This window comes from Aphelocoma coerulescens, chromosome 4 (genome assembly GCF_041296385.1).
Source record: "Aphelocoma coerulescens isolate FSJ_1873_10779 chromosome 4, UR_Acoe_1.0, whole genome shotgun sequence".
In the NCBI taxonomy this organism is placed as follows: Eukaryota; Metazoa; Chordata; class Aves; order Passeriformes; family Corvidae; genus Aphelocoma; species Aphelocoma coerulescens.
The window spans coordinates 26355700-26375197 of NC_091017.1; the positions used below are offsets into that span (position 1 = coordinate 26355700).

The window sequence follows — 19498 nt, forward strand, 5'->3', positions numbered from 1 at the left end:
GACCTGCAGGGACAATCCAATCCATCTGGTACTCCAGGGTGCAGAGCAAACAGACTTTTGACTAGTTCATAACCGCAGCATATGCAAAAGGCTCAATTATTGCTTCTTAAAAAGCCCAAATTATCTCCTGGAGTTGGAGACTGACAGCCACACAGTCTCCACAGCGTTATGCACGACTGAATTTTTGCTGGCTTATTCTCTGCTGTTCTGTACTGCCTCTAATTGCATTGCATTTTAACTGTTTAGCATTGTCAGAACTTCAGCCCCGGGGGCAGCGGAGGTGGTGAGAGCTCAATACATCAAATTACTACCCAAAGAGCAAGCAGACAAAAAGCAGAGCGGGGAGGGAGGGAAACAGACAAATGAGCCACATTCATTAGAAAAACAGCAGCCCTGACCAGGCAAGTGTCCTACTGATGACATGAGAAAGGTGAAAGTTGTTAATAATACTAAAGAACACAGTAACACAGTTGCTTTTCTATCAGAAAGCACCAAATCTGGAGAAAATAAATGCTCTGTGGAAAGCAGAGATGGAAACCGATGAAATGCTCCTTGCCCACATAGCACTACCTTTCTTCCCAGTTTTATTTAGCGTGGTTTTTTGTGGTATTGAGTTCTGTAGCTGCACTGTTTAGTGCTGCTCCTTTGAGTGCCATGATGTGGCCCCAAAAGCTGACATTGCTGCTACAGAAGCCCCTCCATGCAAGGCAGTGAGGCAGTTTCCCACAGGCAGGTTTGTGTTTCACTCTTGACCAGCCAGAGGTCCTGATTGCTGCTCCTCTCTTTGGAATTTTGCCACCCACGCAGGTCCTGAAGTGCATCAGAACTCTTGATGAGGCTACCCTATTGAGGCACCTCAGTAGCTTTGACCTCAAATAACAGACTAAGCTCTATGCAGCTTAACACCTTTAAATTACAGGACATTGTTCCAGGGAACAGGCCCAGCACAGCGCAGCGGCCACAATGTGACAGCCGCGGAACGAAGGGGTTACCTGTGGATGCCTGAAGAACAGCCCCAGAGCTGCCCACCATGGCACAGGGTCCCCAGGACCCAGCAGGACCTGCTGGGTGTCCCTTGTAGGCCACCACCAGGCTACTTGTGGGTCTTTGTCTTGCCTACCTGCAAAGCCATGGGGGGAGAAGATCACAGAATGATTTGGGTTGGAAGGGACCTTTAAGGTCTTGTCCAGCCCTCAAGATGAAGCAAAGACAGAGGCACATCCACAGGCACGGCCAGCACAGCCAGCAATAAACATGTTTGTGGTAGCAGAGAGGTTTCTGTCCTTGTTCCAGTGCAGCCTGATAGGGAAGTGCCTCTACTGTGGCTCTCCACCCAGGGAACATGCAGAGTGGATGTGAGGGAGCTGAGAAGATCCTTCAGCTGTCTATGCTGAAAATTTTGAGGGTATTGACATTTCATGTCAGCTGCACTCACCAGGGTTAATTAAAGTCTGTGTTTTATAGATTGTCTATAAACGGAAAGCTGCCTCAACTGGAAATCAATAGAGCAATCTTTAAGCTCTTTTATTTTATTACATATAGGGTTCTAATTGGAAAAAATTGAGGGCCGTAATTAATGGTGCCAGAGAGGTCCTGAGATGTATGTTCAAAGCGTCCTGAGGAGAGTGCTTTGCTGCAGGCAGCGTGCTGGAGATGCCCAGCATGCCGGGGCACAGCATTGAGGCCAGGCTCACTCAGCGCTGGTGAGTGAGCTCCCAGGAGCACTGCAGAAATCCAACAGCAAATCAATAGCCAGCACTCTGCCCAGAAATTGAGGGGACGGCTGTGAAGGCAGTGCTGTCACCACAGGGCACTGCAGAAAAGCCATATCTGCTGGCTGCTGACAACCAAGGAGTGTCACAGATGCTGCCAATGGCCTCCCTGTCCCGAGCCAGTGAGACTGATGTGCTTTATGCCTTTCTCTAAGTCTACTGTGCACTGGTATGCAGTGAAATGGTTCACCCCTCTTCAGTGGGGTGGAGTCATTCCAAAACCACAGGTGCCTTTGGGGCTTATGGAAGGTGAAGTATCCTGACAGGGCTACTGCTTTCCCTTGCAACAGCCTTGCTGGCAGGCCATACAACTTTCCCACAACAAACAGGCCAAGGAATATTTTTCATTTAAACAACTTTCTGAGCAGTGCCTGTGAAATAATTCTGTCCACAAACAATGGAGTGTCAAGGATCAGAATCATTCCTGTGATCCAATAAGCAGAATAAACCCCAGAAGACTGGCCCATTCACAAGCAGCCAACATGAGGCCCTCGGCCAAACGTGTGAGAATAAAATGTAAGTACTTAGAAGGCTAATAAGCTGCTTGTGCTTGAAAAGCATTTCATGCCTACCTCTTCAGCATTTACCTTTTAGAAATAATTATTTTCAACTTTTCTATGTTGTTTTTCTCATTTCTAGACCTTTTCCCTGTAAATAATGACAAAAGCATTTTTCTGTCTGTGAGTCAGATAAGTTACTTGATACAGCATCTTAGGGTAGAAAGCCAATAGTCAATAGACTGTGCCACATGGGGTTTTTTGTTTGGTTGGTTCTTTTCCTTCAGTGCCCACTTGTCTTGTTTAGAGCTGGGTCCGAAATCCCAGCATGCTGCAACTGGTCACTCCCAAAATATTGCAAAGCTTTTTACTGAGCAGGGTTAGACTCTGGGAAGAGCCCAGGGAAACTTTTCTGTGCTTGAAAACAGTGACTTGCTTTCCCAAGTTGAGCCTGAGATAAGCAGTGCTGAAAACACTTTCTCCTGGCAAAACTGAGCCCTGCACACTTTGCTGGCAGTGATTAATGATACCCCAAAGTCTTTGCCACCCAAATACGTTCTTTAGTCTTGGATTGTAACATGTAGATCAGAATTATATACTCGACCTACAAACTTGTTCAACAAGTAACTCACGAGCTGAACTAATTTGTAAGCAGATCCAGTTCAATTACATTTCTGTGGGCATGTTCATTCCACAGTGAAGTGGATGTCATTTACTGCTTTAGCAAATTAGGACACAGAAGCTGAAGAACACAAAATTTAAATAGGACTGTCCACAGAGGATTTAACCAAACTTTAGTGAAAAGACTTTTACAAATATAGATCCATTTTCCTGGTATTCTCATACAGACGAAACTCACAGTGGAGGACCAACTTTAACTTTTGGGGGCTTTTTTTGCCATACTAGTGGCTAGAAAAACTGTAGTGGCTCTTTTAGACATGTATTACAGTGGAGCTGTTGAGCCAGACAACCTGAATTGATTTTTCATTTCTTTTTCATCTACCTGATCCATTGCATGTAACTTCTTTAAATACTGAGCTCTCTCTGCAGACAGTTCATCACTTCCCATTAAAGCCAATTCCAGCACCTCCAGCCCTGCAGAAGTGCCCCAAATATTCTTTCAAATCCTTTCTGTGCTTTACAGATATCCTTCAAGCAAATCTGTCTTCTCTCCTTCATACCAACATTAATTCCCTTGTGATTTTTAACAAGCATGGAAGTTCATATGTCTCCCTTTACTACAAGTTTTGTAATTTCAGGGGTTAAGAGGATCTCAGGCTCTTATTTCCGCTCTCCACTAAACTCACCTCTTTTACTTGATACACACTCAGCACAAGTCAGTCCCTTTGAGAGATGTTTCCCAGCCTTCTGATGAGTTGGTTGTCTGCCGTGCCCCTTATCATGAAGGGCCCAAACACCTTCCCTGTTTTGGTGTTTTTCACTTTTCCAGCATCAGGATTTGCAGAGGCCTGCTCTCTCCCCATCACTGATTGTAATGAGGAGGAGTTTCCACTTGCCACCTCCAGCATGCCTTCTGCAAGGTTTCATGGCGCTCCTGCCACCACCATGCCCAGAATATCTAATGCCTGCTCTCCAGGCTTGTCAGAAAGGGTCCAGCTCATTCTGTGATACAGGAATGTGGAGTAATGGACAATAGTTGTGCTAGACACGGGTAACGGATTACATTTCTGCAAACAGAAAAGGATAGCTACTTAATAAAGATAATACATTTTAATAGGCAGTACATTTTTTTTTTCTTGACGCAACATGGTATTTTCTGAAAGTATTTTGCACAAAAACACAAACAGGTATTTCACAATCTTTCTCTGCTTTTTTCTACTGTCCTTTCACTGTACAACATACCACAAAATATCTTGGGTTTTTAATCAACATGAAAATCCACAGTGACTGCTTTTTTTTTGAAGGAAACTTCATCAATCAGGAACCAGAATAGTTGTAGATGCCAACTAGCATATTTCAGATGGCCTGACCTTTCCAAAGTAGGCATCCAAGACTCCTCTGCTCCTGAAGAACACAAGTGATCCAGGAATACCTGAATGAACCACGTAAGTTCAGCTGAAGCATGGACACTTGTTTGTTCCCCATCTTTGATCAAGCTTCATCAAAAGTCTTCCATGGTGCCACTAAGACAGAAGATTGTCAGATCCAACAAAGTGGAAGTAAGAGCAATGGCCAAGCACAGGGAAAAAAACACTTTTCACATTTGTCTATAGACATGAACTAATAAATCTGCTCAGTCTCTTACCATAATGCTGGGCAAGTTTTAATATTTCAGAGAAGGAAATTGGAGAGAGAAGTTCCTCAAAAGTGTTGCATCAATAGGTAACAAAACTTAGATGATCATCCTGGATCGTGGTCCTACACTTAGACCAACAGTTGTCTTCTTTCAATGTTCAATTTAAAAAAAAGTAATTCTTGGAATGCTACCAGTCAGTGGATTGAGACTGAGCAGATGCTCACAGTAATACAACTTTCAAACATTTATAGTTCTAGAAAGGTAGGGTACATGCAGATAGAAGCACTACTTGATATTTTGGAACTGCCAGCTCTGTACAAATTAAGAGCTACTGTAACTAGCACTTGAAACACTCTCTAAACTTCCAGAGTTATTCAATAACCCACAGGAATCCAATGCATTACTCAGAACACAGGGACGAAGGTTCATCTGTGAAATTGCTTCCCTTGCTGATTCCCACTGTGTGCCCCAGGCTATATGGGAGTCATATTTGTAGCACACATAATGCAATTAGCCAAGGAACAGGTGAAAACCAACTATTGCCTGCTACATTACAAGGATTATATTCAGTAATTTACAGAATTTAAAAGAGCCTCAGTGCAAGGTATATTCCTCCCTTCACAGAAAACAAGCACACACTTCAGCATCTCAGCCGGGCATCCCACCCTGTAAACATTTGTGACAAGCAAAGCATGTGCTACAGTGAGGAGTCTCATGGAAAACACTGAATTAATTTTCATAGTGGCTGTTTGCCCAGTCCTGTTTCAAGGGTCAGGCCTTGTTTGTATTCTGCTACATACAATTAAAAGATCCCTAGCTACCATAAGTTCAACAAAGTATACTGACATATTCCTTCCTCTGTGTGCAGAAAACATTTTTAGTAGCTACTATGCAAACATCACCTAATTTTTACATTATCTTCACCCTTCTTCTTTTTACATTCTCTTCAACCTGTTTCCCTGCTTTTACTATATGTGAAAATAATAAATATATATGATATACCAGTAATTAAGCCATCAAAAAATTACATGTCTTTCCAGAAGGGAAAGGAGATGCTTGAGATTTAGAAGTCAAAACCTGGTCATTAACACAAGTGCCCTGATGGTAAAAAGCTTCAGCTGCTCCACATTTCCCATTGAAATGCAACTTTGGTGGGATGTTCCTGGATATCGTGATAAAACAGGCTGCTTCACATCTGAAATGACAAGAGTATCTCAGGATTATTATTCCAGGTAAGGTTGTTCAGGAACATAAGAGCAAGCTAAAATGGAAGACACAGAATAAATCCAATATGGGTTAGACAATAAGGATTAAATTCATTGTCCAGGCCATTGTCTTGCATCCACACATACTGAACCACCTCTGGGTTTTCAATAATGTAGGCAAAACTGCGTTCTGCTGCTCTAATTCAAGGAAAAAAGGAGGTAATTTTGTCCTTTTTATTGGCATCAGGAAAGCTCGGTCTCTGCATGCTAGAGGAAATGAGAATAGGTCAAAACCATCAAAGATGTTCCTCACATCTCTGGTCAGCCAGGTATTTCTCAGTGGAGGGTGATGGGACCCATTCTAGAGGGGCTTCATCCTACAGTGCTGGTGGGAGGCTGGGCTTTGCCAGAGCCTCTGTTGGGTCCATCCCACACATGCTGGGACACCCAGCTCCTCAGAGCATCCTTCTCCCCTACCTCCTGCTCTACCCTGGTCACATAGGACCCTTCCCACAGCTGCTTCCTTCTCCCTCAGCAAAGGACCACAGCTCTCCACAAGCGAGAGAAGCAGCTCCATGGGAAGTGGATATTGTGGTGCCTGAGAAAGCTTCATACATGAAGGACAATGCAGTGCCCACATCAAAACCTGGGTTTCAGAGGTGCTCTGATGGTCTCTGCCCTCTCACACATAAAAATAGCATCCAGCACTTGCTGTGTATGTTAACCACCAAGGATTTCAAGAGGTAATAAACTACCTCAATCAAAGTGCTGGCTTTTTTCATGAAGTGAAAAAGATTCAGATTTTTCATGGAAAAAAAAAGGAGCAAAAAATTTCTGGGTACCAAATATTTTTTTTTAATAGGTATCTGCCTTTAAAAATCTATTCTTTCTCACACAAACAGAAAGAAAATTCACTCAGGGATTTACATCCAGGAAATGCTGAACAGTTAAAGTCACATGCTCTTGCCCATATAGGTCTGTCTCTGGAGCTGGAAGCTTCTTCAGTTTGCCTGTGAATCTGGTCACGATGGTGTGCTCAAGCTGAGCTTTCTTTAAGACATTTTTCCTTGAGGCTGCTGCCAACTTAAGTCATTGCTCTTTTTGGTTTGCATTTTTAACCCTTTTTTTTAGTTATGTGGCACAATACTGAGACTAAAAAGTATTAAAGGGACTGACAATCACTAATGTTATGGGATGGAAAACAAAGGCTATGAACTTACATATTTATTGCTGAGATGTGAAGAGTTGCCGAGTTTTATTCTTCCCATGAGATGAGTGCTCTCCTAAGAAGCAGAAAATATATTTGCATCAGATAAACATGGAAAGACAAAAGGACCAATGAGTCTAGCAGGAACACATCACTGACCACTGTACAAACCAGCCAGTCTCCTTGTCAGATTTACTTAATGCCAAAAATTGTTCACACGATAGATTTTTAGTACTCTTCCTAGTTTATCGATTATCTCCCCTGTGATTTGCTCAAAAATGGTGGGTTACTACCACAATGTATTTTCCAAGGTTGAAGAGGAATAAGACTTTAATTAATTTATAGCTATGATTAGAACATTGAACTATAAAAATAAGAAGATAGAACTATAAAATTAATTTTTGCCAGTAACACTGACATCAGCTCAGTTCCTCCAAAGCAGAAGGATGAATATTTAAGAACTTCACACAGTTCTCAATCCTCCTTCCCTGGAGAAGCAGAGGCACTACCAGCAGTTACAGGCAGGCAAATAAGAATCCAGATGAGGACGTGTTTACAGATGTCCCGTTTCCAAGGGCATGACTCAGGAATGGCAGTGGAATTACTTTGTGTCAGAGATTTGTACATGGAGATGAACAGGGAGTGGCATTCACAGACTGTCCAGAGCCACATGGAGATAGGCATGAGGGTGGGAAAACCCAAATGCCTCCAGGAAACTGCCTTCTGCCTCCCTGCTCACCTGCAGGAGACAATTTAATTCCTCATGCACACATGAGAGGCAAGGAAGTGATGTATTACATTCCAGGAGAAGTGAATATGTGTTAAAAAGCTACAAATGATCAAGGGCCTGGGGTTGCAAATTGTAATACAAGTTAGGATTATAGAAAAATTCACTGATTAGGCATTTAAATGATTAGCAGCCAAATTAAATAGTTGCACTCCTGAAGAGAATGGAAAAGACTTATCAATAGTTTTCCAACAGCTTTTCTTCACAGCAAAAAAGGCTCTTTAATTTAGTCCAGCTTTTTGGAGATGAGTACAAGACTTGGTATCTGCTAAAAACTGTTCAACAATAATGTGCTGGAATTGTGTTCACTTCCCAAGGGTTCAATTTTGGAAAAAAATATTTTAAAGTAATTTTGAAGTGTTGCTAAGATAGAGCTTCAGAAGTTCTGATCATGTCACATTTCAGGTAGAGAAAAGGGAATCACAGGTTTCTTCTAGGAAAAAACTGAAACATCTTAACAAGGCATATTTTTTGTTAGATAAAAATCTTGTTTTGAAAAGCTAAAATAAAGTGAACCAGTTCAAATATTGCACAGTTTTATACTAACAAAGGAATGATATTTTCAAGAACGCTCATTTCTTTTTTAGTTCTTTTCCCCTTCTGCATGTCTCTACTTTCCTTGCTTAATATATAGAAATAGAAGATTAAATAGAGAATGAAAGAGAGAAGTTGGCAAAACTATTTAAAAAAGAAGGCGATGGAGAAATTAATTGTGAAATATATTACCATGCAGAAGATACTCAATAGTGGTAATAAATATCAGTACTTTTCTATCAATTCCACTCTCAGCTGTTTTTTCTGCAGACAGATTCACATGGAAGCACCCCAGGAGAATAACATGTCTAAGGGCAGGCTCCAGAGTCAACGTAGCTCCCTGATTACATCCCATTTATGCCACTAGACCTTGGATCAGAGTATGAAATGGGCAAGCAGCGTTGGCTGCAGAAGGCAGAGTGTTTGAGTGGTACCTGCCCACAGCGGTAGCCAGGCCAGGGAGGGTGACTCTGCCTTTCTGCACACCCTGAGACTGCAGCACACAGACACTCACGCCCTATCCAGATTTCCTGGTGCTACACACTTTATCCCTGGAACAGTGAACAGTGTCCCCCTATAATATCAATGTCTGGTGAGGAATGGATGCAGGCAGGGATGCTCTATGTTGCTTTGCACTTCCAAGAGGGCAGGAGCCTGCAAGACTTGTGAAACGAAACCAAGTTATGGCTGCTCCATGGTTGCAAATATGCCTGAAGATATTTTTGTCCTAAGGTCTGTGATCATTAGTGCCAGCCAACAATTCAGTGACGATGAGACAATGATTATACACTGGAGAAGAAGTGGTCACAGATGCTCTCTGTTCAAGAGATAAAAGGGTAATGGATGGATTTAGATACAGGGCTGCAGTATGCCCGGAGACTGCACAGAGACGTGTCCAGATCAGTTTGGGAGTTCAATGGTTCAGCAGTTTGATGTTCTGCTAAATATCCAGATGCAACTCAAAGAGCAAACCAAGAAGAACATTCAGACTAGGTGCAAGTAAGAAGACATTTATATTGATCTCAAAACAGCCTTAACTCACACAAACAGGTTCCAAGACTGAAAAAAACCCAAACTTGCCCCCAAACCATCACCCACCAAAACAAATGGGTTAAACCTTGCTTCCCATAAAGGAAATGAAAACTAAATACTTGTGTTCAGTAGCTTGTTAGAACAGATGGCATTTTAATAGATTGAAGAAATTATTTCATACTGAAGTTTTTGGTGACTGAGAAAATAGAGGGTGCACTGGAGGTGCTCAACCAGTCCAGATAGATTACCTGGATCCTTTGAAGGCTGTCACAGAATCATAGAATTGTTAAGTTTGGAAAAGACCTTTAAGATCAAGTCCAACCATCAACCCAGCAACATCACCATGTTCACCACTAAACCATGTCCTCAAGTGCCACATCTACACATTTTTGAACACTTCCAGGAATGATGACTCTGTCACTGCCCTAGACAGCCTGTTTCAACAACATCCCTTTTTGTGAAGAATTTTTCCCTAATATCTAATCTAAACTACCTTGGTGCAACTTGAGGCCATCATTGAAAGAGAAAGGGTGCAGTTCCACAAAATATACCAACAAGAGCAAAATTGCTGCACAACATCGTCAGTGAAAAACTGGGATTTTATTTATTCTGAATTATGCATTTAGAGAAAGATGATACACAAACTCTAGTTTTGTGCAGCAGGAGATGGAAGGTATCAGGAGAAACCTGAACTGTCAGCTGCTCACTATATAGGTATTCAGCATCTTGAATAAAGGTATTGGTTGGTGTTCTGATATTCTGATCCAATTTGATGGATAGTATGGCAATAACTTTCTGATAATGGGTTGAAAATTCACTGTACATTTGTCCACCTTGAAAAGTAAGTGTGCAGCCTCAGAAAAATGGGAGATGAAGGGAACTGGAAGAAAGTATTTGGTGCATTTAAAGTGCTACCAACTGCACAGCTGCAAGTGCTACGTGACCCCCTTTACCTGTGGTCCTGCCTTGTGACACCTCTCCTGATGGAGGAGGAGTTGTGGGCTCAGATAGGTTGGCAGAGGGCAGTGAGAAGCCAACCTCACATATATCACGCACTTCTACAAAAACTGAAAGAAATGATGCACAGTTTGAGAAAGAGGCCTTAGGCAGAATATTTGGAAAATGAAGTCAGATACTGATGTGGAAGTTTTAGCTGACATGCAAAGCCTCACATTACACCTTTTATTCTCCCTCTCATACTCCAGTGTTGCATCTGTTTGTTGATTTTTGTCTGAAATTGGATTGCAAAAACAAAGACATAGGCATCATGAGGTCTCTAACTATTACTGTCATATAACAGAAAGATCTCTAGTCAAACTATCAGGTTCATTGCTGCAGGAGGCTGCAGATATCACAGCAAACCAGACAAATTTGTGGAATTAATAGCCACTGAAATCTGTGAAACACCAAGGATACAAAGTCTGATTCAGGATGTCTCCAAGCCACGGACTGCTGAAAGACTATGGTGGAGGACAGGCTATTGGAGTCCTTTCCTGTTTGTCACGCTTCCTTTCACACCTCATGTGATCCACCCTCAGTGACAGGATTTGAGGCTACATAGATCCAAGGTCCGAGCAGGTACAGCTGGCTCAGATGATGGTTTCTTAGCCTCAGTACTAAAGGAGTCAGTGCTGCAGCAACCACTACAATACAGCACAGGTCTTTCATACACACAGCCTCCATGTGGCTACCCTTTGAACACTTCTGCTAGAGCCTTGGTCACTGATCCACCCAAAGAAATTGGCAGCGTAAGCACTGGGCCTGATCCGATACACCCTGCACGCATTCTCCTCTAAAACAAGGCCGTGGTTCAAAAGGATAAAGATAAGGAAGACATAAAAGAAAAAAAAACCAACTTTTGTACTCATAAATCCTCATCCTTCAACATACTTGTTTTGAGTTCATGGAAGGTAGACTGAGTACATGGATACTGAGGGCTGTTCCAAGCTGAAAGATAGCCAGGAAAGAAATAGTGCTGCAGTGAAAATGCAGGGTTTTATTCCTAATTAAAATTTCACTTGTGCAGTATTTGTTTTGATTTTTCCCTCACAAATATATCCATTTCTAACTATTAATGTTGCATCCTGATGCCCATGTACCTGAATAAGTAATGGGTACAATCAACTGAAATTACAGATTACAATAAGGTCAGTTTTGAAGCTCTGAAACAAACATTTCTTTGTCTCACCATTGTGGAAGGATATTGGATTAATCTCACTACAACTGGCCCTCTTCCCCTGCCCCTCCACATTTGATTCAGAATCTGAATATAGTATTCAGAATACACACACACTGCAGAACATCATGACATAAAAGAGAGTACAGACTGAGTACTATGAGTACAGAAAGCCTTTGACCTGGGTAAAGCCCTCTGACATTATTGGGAAAGCTGGAAGAAAAAGGATGTAAAAACAGTCTTTCACATAAAAAATAGGTTGTACCACATCTCAAATTACATTGTCTGTAAGAAAGAAATTAATTGTGCTGTTATTTCACTGTAATATCTGCTGCTGAGAAATTGCTGGTAAGTGGCACTCAGGTTTGGAGCAAAGAATTAAAGCAAGCTTTCCATAAAATCTGATTGCAGAAGCCTATCTTTTATAAAAGTATAAAACTACCTCTGCAGACACAGGGAAAAAAAATGTCTGTTTTTACCATGCTGAAATAAAAGAAAGAGGGGTGTATTACAGATGCTGGAGAACAGCATTAACTGGGAACCAGTAGCTAGGTTTGATGTGGGCCAGTGGGTCCAGCACCTGCAATGTACTGCAGCTCCCCTGCCACACACTTCACCATTTCCCTGCAAACTGCTCCTCGCTATGGCTAGCACGACAGAAGGATCTGAAAAATTCCCCATGGCAGAGAGAGGGTGTGTGGAAAAGTTCAGGTGAAGGACAGGAAGGCAATTGCTGCCGAATGGGCAGCAAAGAGTGGGAGGTGGCTCCCTCATGAGGAGCATCTCAGAAAACTGCAGGCTGTAAAGTCAGCAAATGCTTCACAGGGGAAAACATCACCTGACCCTCAGCAGTCTGAATCTAAGACTGCTTTAAAAACCCTTGAAAATGTGCACAGCTCACAAGTCAAATTAGAAATACAGCAGGAAGCATATGCTGTTTTGACTACAGTTTGACTATGTTTTTGACTATGGTTTTGTCCAAAAGTTTCAGCTGGAAGTGTGTGCAGTCAGAACTTGGTGGTGAGAGTAAACACAAACAGAGTCCAACCACAAGCTGTAAGGAGCTAAGAAAGTTTATTCCACAGTTTCTGTGAAGAAAGAAACACAACTTCAGGCTATTATACAATACAAGGTTAAAAAAATAAGAGTATCAGAAAGTGAGAAAGAAAAGGAAAGGGAGGGAGGTACTTGACATCTTTCTCTGTTGCAAGGCGAACCTTTCCTACAAAGCGGCATCTAGGTGTTCTACCTGCAGGGGGAAAAACATAAGACCCTGAAACTACATCTCAGAATAGGAAACAGAAAAAATCAGTATCATATCCTACATTAGCAGGAACACCCACTCTTACTGTTCCTAAGCATGCAGCATGCCAGCAGACTGCTCTTCACTGACCTACACTGCTTATCTTGCAAGTAATTGGAAGAGGGAAGGGAATTTCCATTGACAGAGTGTCTCATCTAGGGGGTCAGATTCTTCTGCTCCTAAAGACATCTGGATCCTAGATATAAAGAAAAAGAGGTCAAAGTCCCAATGCATGTTGAGAAACCTCATGGCCCACTATGGAACTATACCCCCTCACAGGGGTAAATTTCCCTTGGTTGGGTCCATAATGAGGTAAGCCCCAAAGATTTCTTACCTTCTTAAATGTCACGGTCTGTGCTTAGATGTACTCAACATAACAGGAAACAAGGTCTGCACCAGCTCCTGATTTGTCCCATTGTTCCAAAACCACATCTGTGGTTTGATGAGTGAGGCAGAACAATTAGTCTCAGCATTTGGAGGGTTGTGGAAAGCAGTGACAAAGACAATGTCATCCCACCACATTGTTTCAGAACATCACAGGATTTTCCATGTCCAAGCCCTAGCACCACAGTGGGTTGTCTTGAGGTACATTCAGTTGAAGAAGCAGATAACAGCTCTAAGGCCATCATTCCTGTTGAACAGCAGCAGCTTTTGGAAGAGATGTGGAGCGTATGGAGAATGCAAGTTTTTCTGCTTCCTCGGTTCATGCTATCGTGCACTGCACTGCCATCTCAGAGCACCTCTAGGTATTAAACGGTCTCTTTCCCCAGCATGATTGCAATAGGTTAAAGGGGTTTCAAATGGACCAGGTTAAGTGTCTCCCAAATATCCATCTTTGCCTGGTACGTTTTCTCATCTCTGTTTAGTAGCAACACTTGAATTTTCATTTTTGTCCACAATGGGTATCCTTGGAAGCCCTAATGCAGACAAGTACCACAGACCCTTCTCCAGCCTCAGGTGCCTTTCAGCAAACTCAGTGCAGAACAGGCAATACCCCTACAAGCCAAGTAAGTCATATCCTACTCTTTCACCTCAAAACAGCTCAGTCTGGTCATAAATCACGCTTTATTGGATCAGCTTATGCTTAGGTGCCAAGATTATACCCATGCCGGAAATATTATGTCACCTGCACATCCCTACAAGACTTTACATTGAATATTGAACTGGTGTGCTTCCATTAAAAGGCCTTTCATACATTTTACCTGCTCTAGAATAGTTATTCCAGGCAAGGGCCATAAAACAAAATTGTCAAGTCATTACTCAGGTATCAATACTTCTATCACGCATCATACACCTGTATGGAGTAGCCTTACCCAATTTTCTATTTACTATCCTTTCTGTAACTGAACAATTTTCATTCCTTGATGTTTTTCATCAGTCCTAAAAAGGTGATCAATACCCTTGCTGTTTCTCAGTGTAATACACAAGAACCCTTACAGAAAAAGTTAGGTCTGTTTTCAAGACAGGCAATACTTTAACCTCATGCCTGATGGTATTGATCTCTTAGTCATCAATTAAAACCCTTCATCTTATATTCTCAGGAAATATAACTGTCACTGACAAGCAAAATGTGCAGTTCTGTGGGCTATGTTGAATCTCAAATAAATATTTTTGCAGGTAGATTTTCTAGAATGCTGTATTGTAGAAGACCATTTATTCTCCCTAGGGAGAGTCACCCTAAATTTGCCTGTACAGCCAACATGAAATGGCTGCCATAAGTCCTGCATTTGTACTTTAGTGTAAAACTTCTGAGACGATTCAGCATCCTGAGCATTTTTACCCAAGACGAGTTTTCAAGTTAGATGCAAGAAGAGGCACTTATCTTGCATCAGGTGTTGCAGTTCACTGACAAACATGCATGAAAAATTTACTGAGTCTAGTTTAGTTTTCAGGTTTTTTTACTTTACATCAATTCTACACCAGTTGTGCCTTAGAGCTCAAAGCCATTAGCAATTCCATCTTTCTAAGAAGACTTATAAAAAATGAGAATATTAAAGCTCCATTTTACCTAGTGTAATACCATTAAAAACATTACATAAGTCCAGGCTTAATTGAAAACCATTCTTTTCCTGTACTCTTTTCACATTAATTGTAGGTATTTGAAATAATACTCTTGAATTCAGCTGTGTCTCTGAAAATGGAGTCTTTCCTTTTCCTTTCATTTCATATTCAGAACCTAATTTTAGAAGTCCTGAAATAGGATCCTTCAGTAGTCCATGGACTGCCACAGGTCAGCCCCTTCCAGCTCAAGGCAGATGGGATAAACAGCCCTCTGGACACATACATCTCTTTCAACTATGTGCAGCTGGCCTAGTTTTTAGACAGATAAAATAAGGCAAGATTAAACTCACCATAACCTTTGATCAAGATCTATGCACAACACTGACACAGGGTCTTTCTAAGTTGCTAGCTTGAACAGTTTGTAGGTCCGTATTTGTCCTGTATATATTTTACAAAATTATATAATCTCAAAGTCTTCTGTTTGGAATAAAAAGCAAAAATGAAAAAAAACCCCAATGTATACTTCTAATAAAGCTTAATTTGAATACATATCAAAGCAGAATTGCACTGTATATATGCTTGACCTTAGGGAGGAGCTGCCTATTGATAGTGAGAGGATGATGTAGCCCTGCCTGTAAAGTTTAGGCTGCTCTTTAGATCTTTCTAATTTTAGTCTTTCTACTCACAGCTCCTTGTAGTTTTGCTGGTATGTGCAGAGACAGCCACAACACACACTTTTTAAACAGCTGGACCAAGGAAAGAACACAGGCAAAGAAGTTTTATGCAGGGCAATTGTTGTCAGTAGCTGTGAGAAGGCCCATGAGTCAGACAGTTCTTGTGTCTGTACTATAAGAAATATTTGCCTTTATGCCTGAGCTTTTAACGAAGCAAGTAAATCTGATTCCAATGGGGAGGCATCCTAACATATTTGAAATACCTGTATGAGTGACAGATATTTCTGGAAGAAGGAGACCCCTCTGCCAGAGTGCTTTTAATTTAAGAAGTAAGTGAGTCTAAAAACCTGGGCAAAGCAGGACTTCAATTTCTGTGAAAGCATGTTTAATTTTGAAACATATGATGATGTAAGAATTCAAGAGAAAATGGCAGCTAGTTTAAATATGAATTGTATTAATGAGAAGAGGGCAAGAATCTTGTCTTCTAAGTGGTTATGACTCAAACCTTCTAATTATAGCATGCACAAATCATACTTCAGTATAAAGGAATATCAAGCATCCTCTGGATGGAAGATGCTCAGATAATCCGTGAGCCAGTAGCTGATTAACAAGCACCAGAGCTCATCTGGGGAAAAAAAAAGTGAGCCTGTGTCTTTTCTCGTTTACCCTGCTGTAAGCCACAAACATTTCTGCTACTGTCAATGAAGTCACTTTATTTCTGAAATGGCATGAGGGCAGAATCAATCAAAAAATGTCCATTAATTAGTTTCTAACTTAATTCAGTTTAAAAAACAAGCAAACAAACAAAAAAACCCAACAGTGGGGCAGAATTATGTGTCCTGTGGTGGAGCAGGCCCTTCCTGTGCCACTCTACCCCTAGCTCTGTGTCATGAGGCCATGGGGAGGGACCTTGCCCGACTCTGATTTGTTGCAACGGCTGCCAGAGATGCCCTGTAGGTGTTTTAGACTGCATGAAAAGTTCTGGGAGTTGCAGAGAAGGCTGGAGAGTCTAAATTGTGCCTGTCCAGCAAGCAGAGGATAGTTCAGATCAAGTGCTGTATTTCAGAGGACTTCCCAAGGATTTGGACAAAAGGAGAAAGCAGCGATTGGTCAACCTCAGAAATGTCAGTAGGAGAAACAGATGGCCAAAAAGCTTAAAGACAAAAAAAGAGCTTTATACCTAAAAAGTAGGAAGTAAGCGATGGAAAGACTTCTGCAGATGAGGGGGGACCTACATGACTGAGAAAGCATTGGGTGAAGGTGTGAAGTATCACCATGAGAGATTTAGGGATTTTGATTGATTAGTCAGAATTTTGTTCTGCCTCAGTCTTATTTTGTGCTACTCCATTTTTTTGCAGAATCTATTACTCCATCCATCTCTTTCCTTTGAGACTTTGCTTTCTTTTGTGCATGTTATGAATAACCTTTGCTCCTTTAGGCTTTATATCACTTATTTTGTAAGAACCTGAAGCACAGGACAGAGGGATTTGCAATGAGAGTAGGATTTTGAATGCAAAGGGTGACTGAGTACAGGGCTCAGTCACTGTACACTGACTGACACCAACTCCAACAGAACCCTGATTACATACAGCACTGACTCCAAACCTTTTGATCCCTGGGATATTAGCTTAGTTGGTTGGAGCATGGTAATAACCACATCAAGGTTATGGGTTTGATCTTCATGTGGGCCATTCACTTAAATTCACCTGAGGGTCCCTTCCAGCTCAGAACATTCTGTGATTTTGATATTACCAGTCCTCAAACCTCCTTTTACAGCCAGATCTAGCTGATAAATACTGTGATCACTGTTACTCCTGAACATGCCTCGCTAGATCGCTTACCATCAATGATTTTAAAAAATGTTTTCCTAAACCAGTCCTACTTCTCATTCCCAAGTACTGACAGCACACACAGAACAGCTGAACTGCAGCTCTACAGGCTCCCAGTCTGGGGATTTGCACTGTAGAGGAATTGTTTGCAGCGACTTTGACCTGACAGGAAGTGAACATGGGCTTGCTATAAGAAATGACATCCCAAAAACTGCTCTTCTCTGAGCTCACAGGGAAACAGACATACACACAAAGGCAACACTCACCAGTCTCAGAAGAAGTTGTCTTCACAGAAAGAAGTTTGACTCCTTCTTTGTCTGACTGGGCCCTGTTGAAGTCAGAAAACATTTAAGCAGACAGTCAGCACACATGTTGGTCAGCCAAACAAAACTCTAAAATGATGGTCCCAAGGAGGCAGCATCTACTCCAGTCTACACTGGCAGGCTTAAAAAGGGCTTTGCATGGGGTCATGAAGTGGAAATCTTGGTGGTGGAAAACACCATATAACAGTATCTCTGAAAATACCTTTCTCTTACAATATGTAATAAATCACGTTTAATGACTCCAGGCTTAATCTAGGACTTCACAGAGGAGATACATCTGGGGAAAAGGAGTCATACTTTTTCTGTCAATGCAAGCCCTTTAGACATATTGAATTGCAAAGAAGGACCACTTCAGATGCCCAGGGAGTCAAGGCTACCAAGTAAATCAGCAGCCCAAATGTTGCTTTTGGTCATAGAAGTGGCCACTGCCAAGCTCAATGGCCTTTAGCACATATCTTCTAATGGATCTTTCTCAGTTTCCCTCTCCTCACACTCCTTATGCCGCTACTATTTCAACTGAGCCTACGCAAATGGTCTAGTGGAAACAAGATGGGACAGAGGAACATGATATAATGGGGACCAAAAGAAATATAAATATAAATAAGTAAATATAAAAATAACCCACAATAAAAAGGAAACACAATAAAAAGAAAGAAAACATGAACAAAAGAAGGGGAGTGGGAAAAGATGTGGGGGGAGAGGGGAAGGATCAATGGGGCAAAAAGTGGAAAAAAAAAGAAAAAGACTGGGCCAATGAGTCCTGTGGCACAGTATAAGCTGTTTATCCATTTCAAAATGACCACTTGCAAAACAGTTGAGAGTCACCACATTTCTACCCATGCTGAAACAGCTGCTTATCATGCATACAGGTCTACAATAACTGCAAGTGCAGCACTTTCAACAGGATATTTCTCTTTGGGCTGGCAACTGATTATTATGTTTAAACAGAGAAAGATGAAAGAAAATCCTATGCAAAATCTGCTACATTTACAAGTGCCCTGTGATAGATCTCAAAGCAATGAAAAGGATTCAACTTACTGTTCAGCACCGTTCTCTTGTCTCTCTGGAAGAAGAAAAAAAAGTTAATACCATTTTGACTGCTGGAACTCAAACCCCAGACATTTAGACATGACTATTGCAGCTGCTGGCACAAGGCTCAGTTCTAATTTTGCAGTATTGCATTAAGTTCATTCACACAATCAATCAGCTTGAATAGTAATTGTTATTTTTCTGGTCATCTATGGAAGTGAACTGATGCTGCTCCTACTGATGCTTCTGGAAACCAGGGAGAATGACAGAGGACTTGCCCAAGAGCACAACAGAAGCACGTTTTTTTCCCTGCAGCTCCCAAATCCCTGGGTAGCTGGCGCAGAGGACATGAGCATGCGATGGTTCTTGAGTACACAACAACTGAGCTAAAAGATACGGGGTGAGGGGACTGAGGGAACAAGGGTGTTCCTGAGGCCGTACCCCCTGTGGGGTACAACCTGGCACGACATCCGAGAACAGAGTTTGTCATCCCCATCGATGAGGAACAGGTTTGTCTCCAAAATGAATCATATGCTGAATGTATTTTATGCTTACGTGCAAGTGTGGGCAGATACAAGGGGCCGGGGGTTACATCAGAGACACGGCACCAACTCCATGGCACCAAGTACAGGGCTTTCCATCTGCAGGGGAAGTGCACTGGATGGGTCTGGGCAAATCCTACAGGAAGCACCACAGGTATCTACTCTATCTTCAAAATGAATTTGCTAATACAGTGCCTGATGGCATTTGCACAGAGGGGAGGCTGGTAAGGAAATGTTCTCCATCTCACATCTTTGTCTCCCAACTCTGAATATTCAGTAATTTCCTAAGTAAGGATCATACCTTCCTCTGTTTATCTGGGTCTGTTTTGC

General features: G+C 41.8%; 1 protein-coding gene across 10 annotated transcripts in view; it reads right to left on the reverse strand.

The window, feature by feature from the left end:
* Window positions 1–3981: 3981 nt before the first annotated feature.
* The window catches only part of LOC138109563 (endomucin-like), a 30821-nt gene continuing 15304 nt past the window's right edge, over window positions 3982–19498 (reverse strand). For 3 of the 10 annotated variants that reach the window (XR_011150590.1, XR_011150591.1, XM_069013195.1), the window contains 4 exons: window positions 18636–18660; window positions 17541–17602; window positions 6952–7014; window positions 3982–5721 (listed from right to left, as the gene is read on the reverse strand). Coding sequence is in view for 6 of the 10 variants with exons in the window: in XM_069013195.1 (XP_068869296.1) it covers window positions 6956–7014; window positions 17541–17602; window positions 18636–18660 (146 nt within the window). In the remaining 4 variants the exon portion in view is untranslated. The other 7 variants (XM_069013193.1, XM_069013197.1, XR_011150588.1 and 4 more) reach the window with 6 other exon arrangements.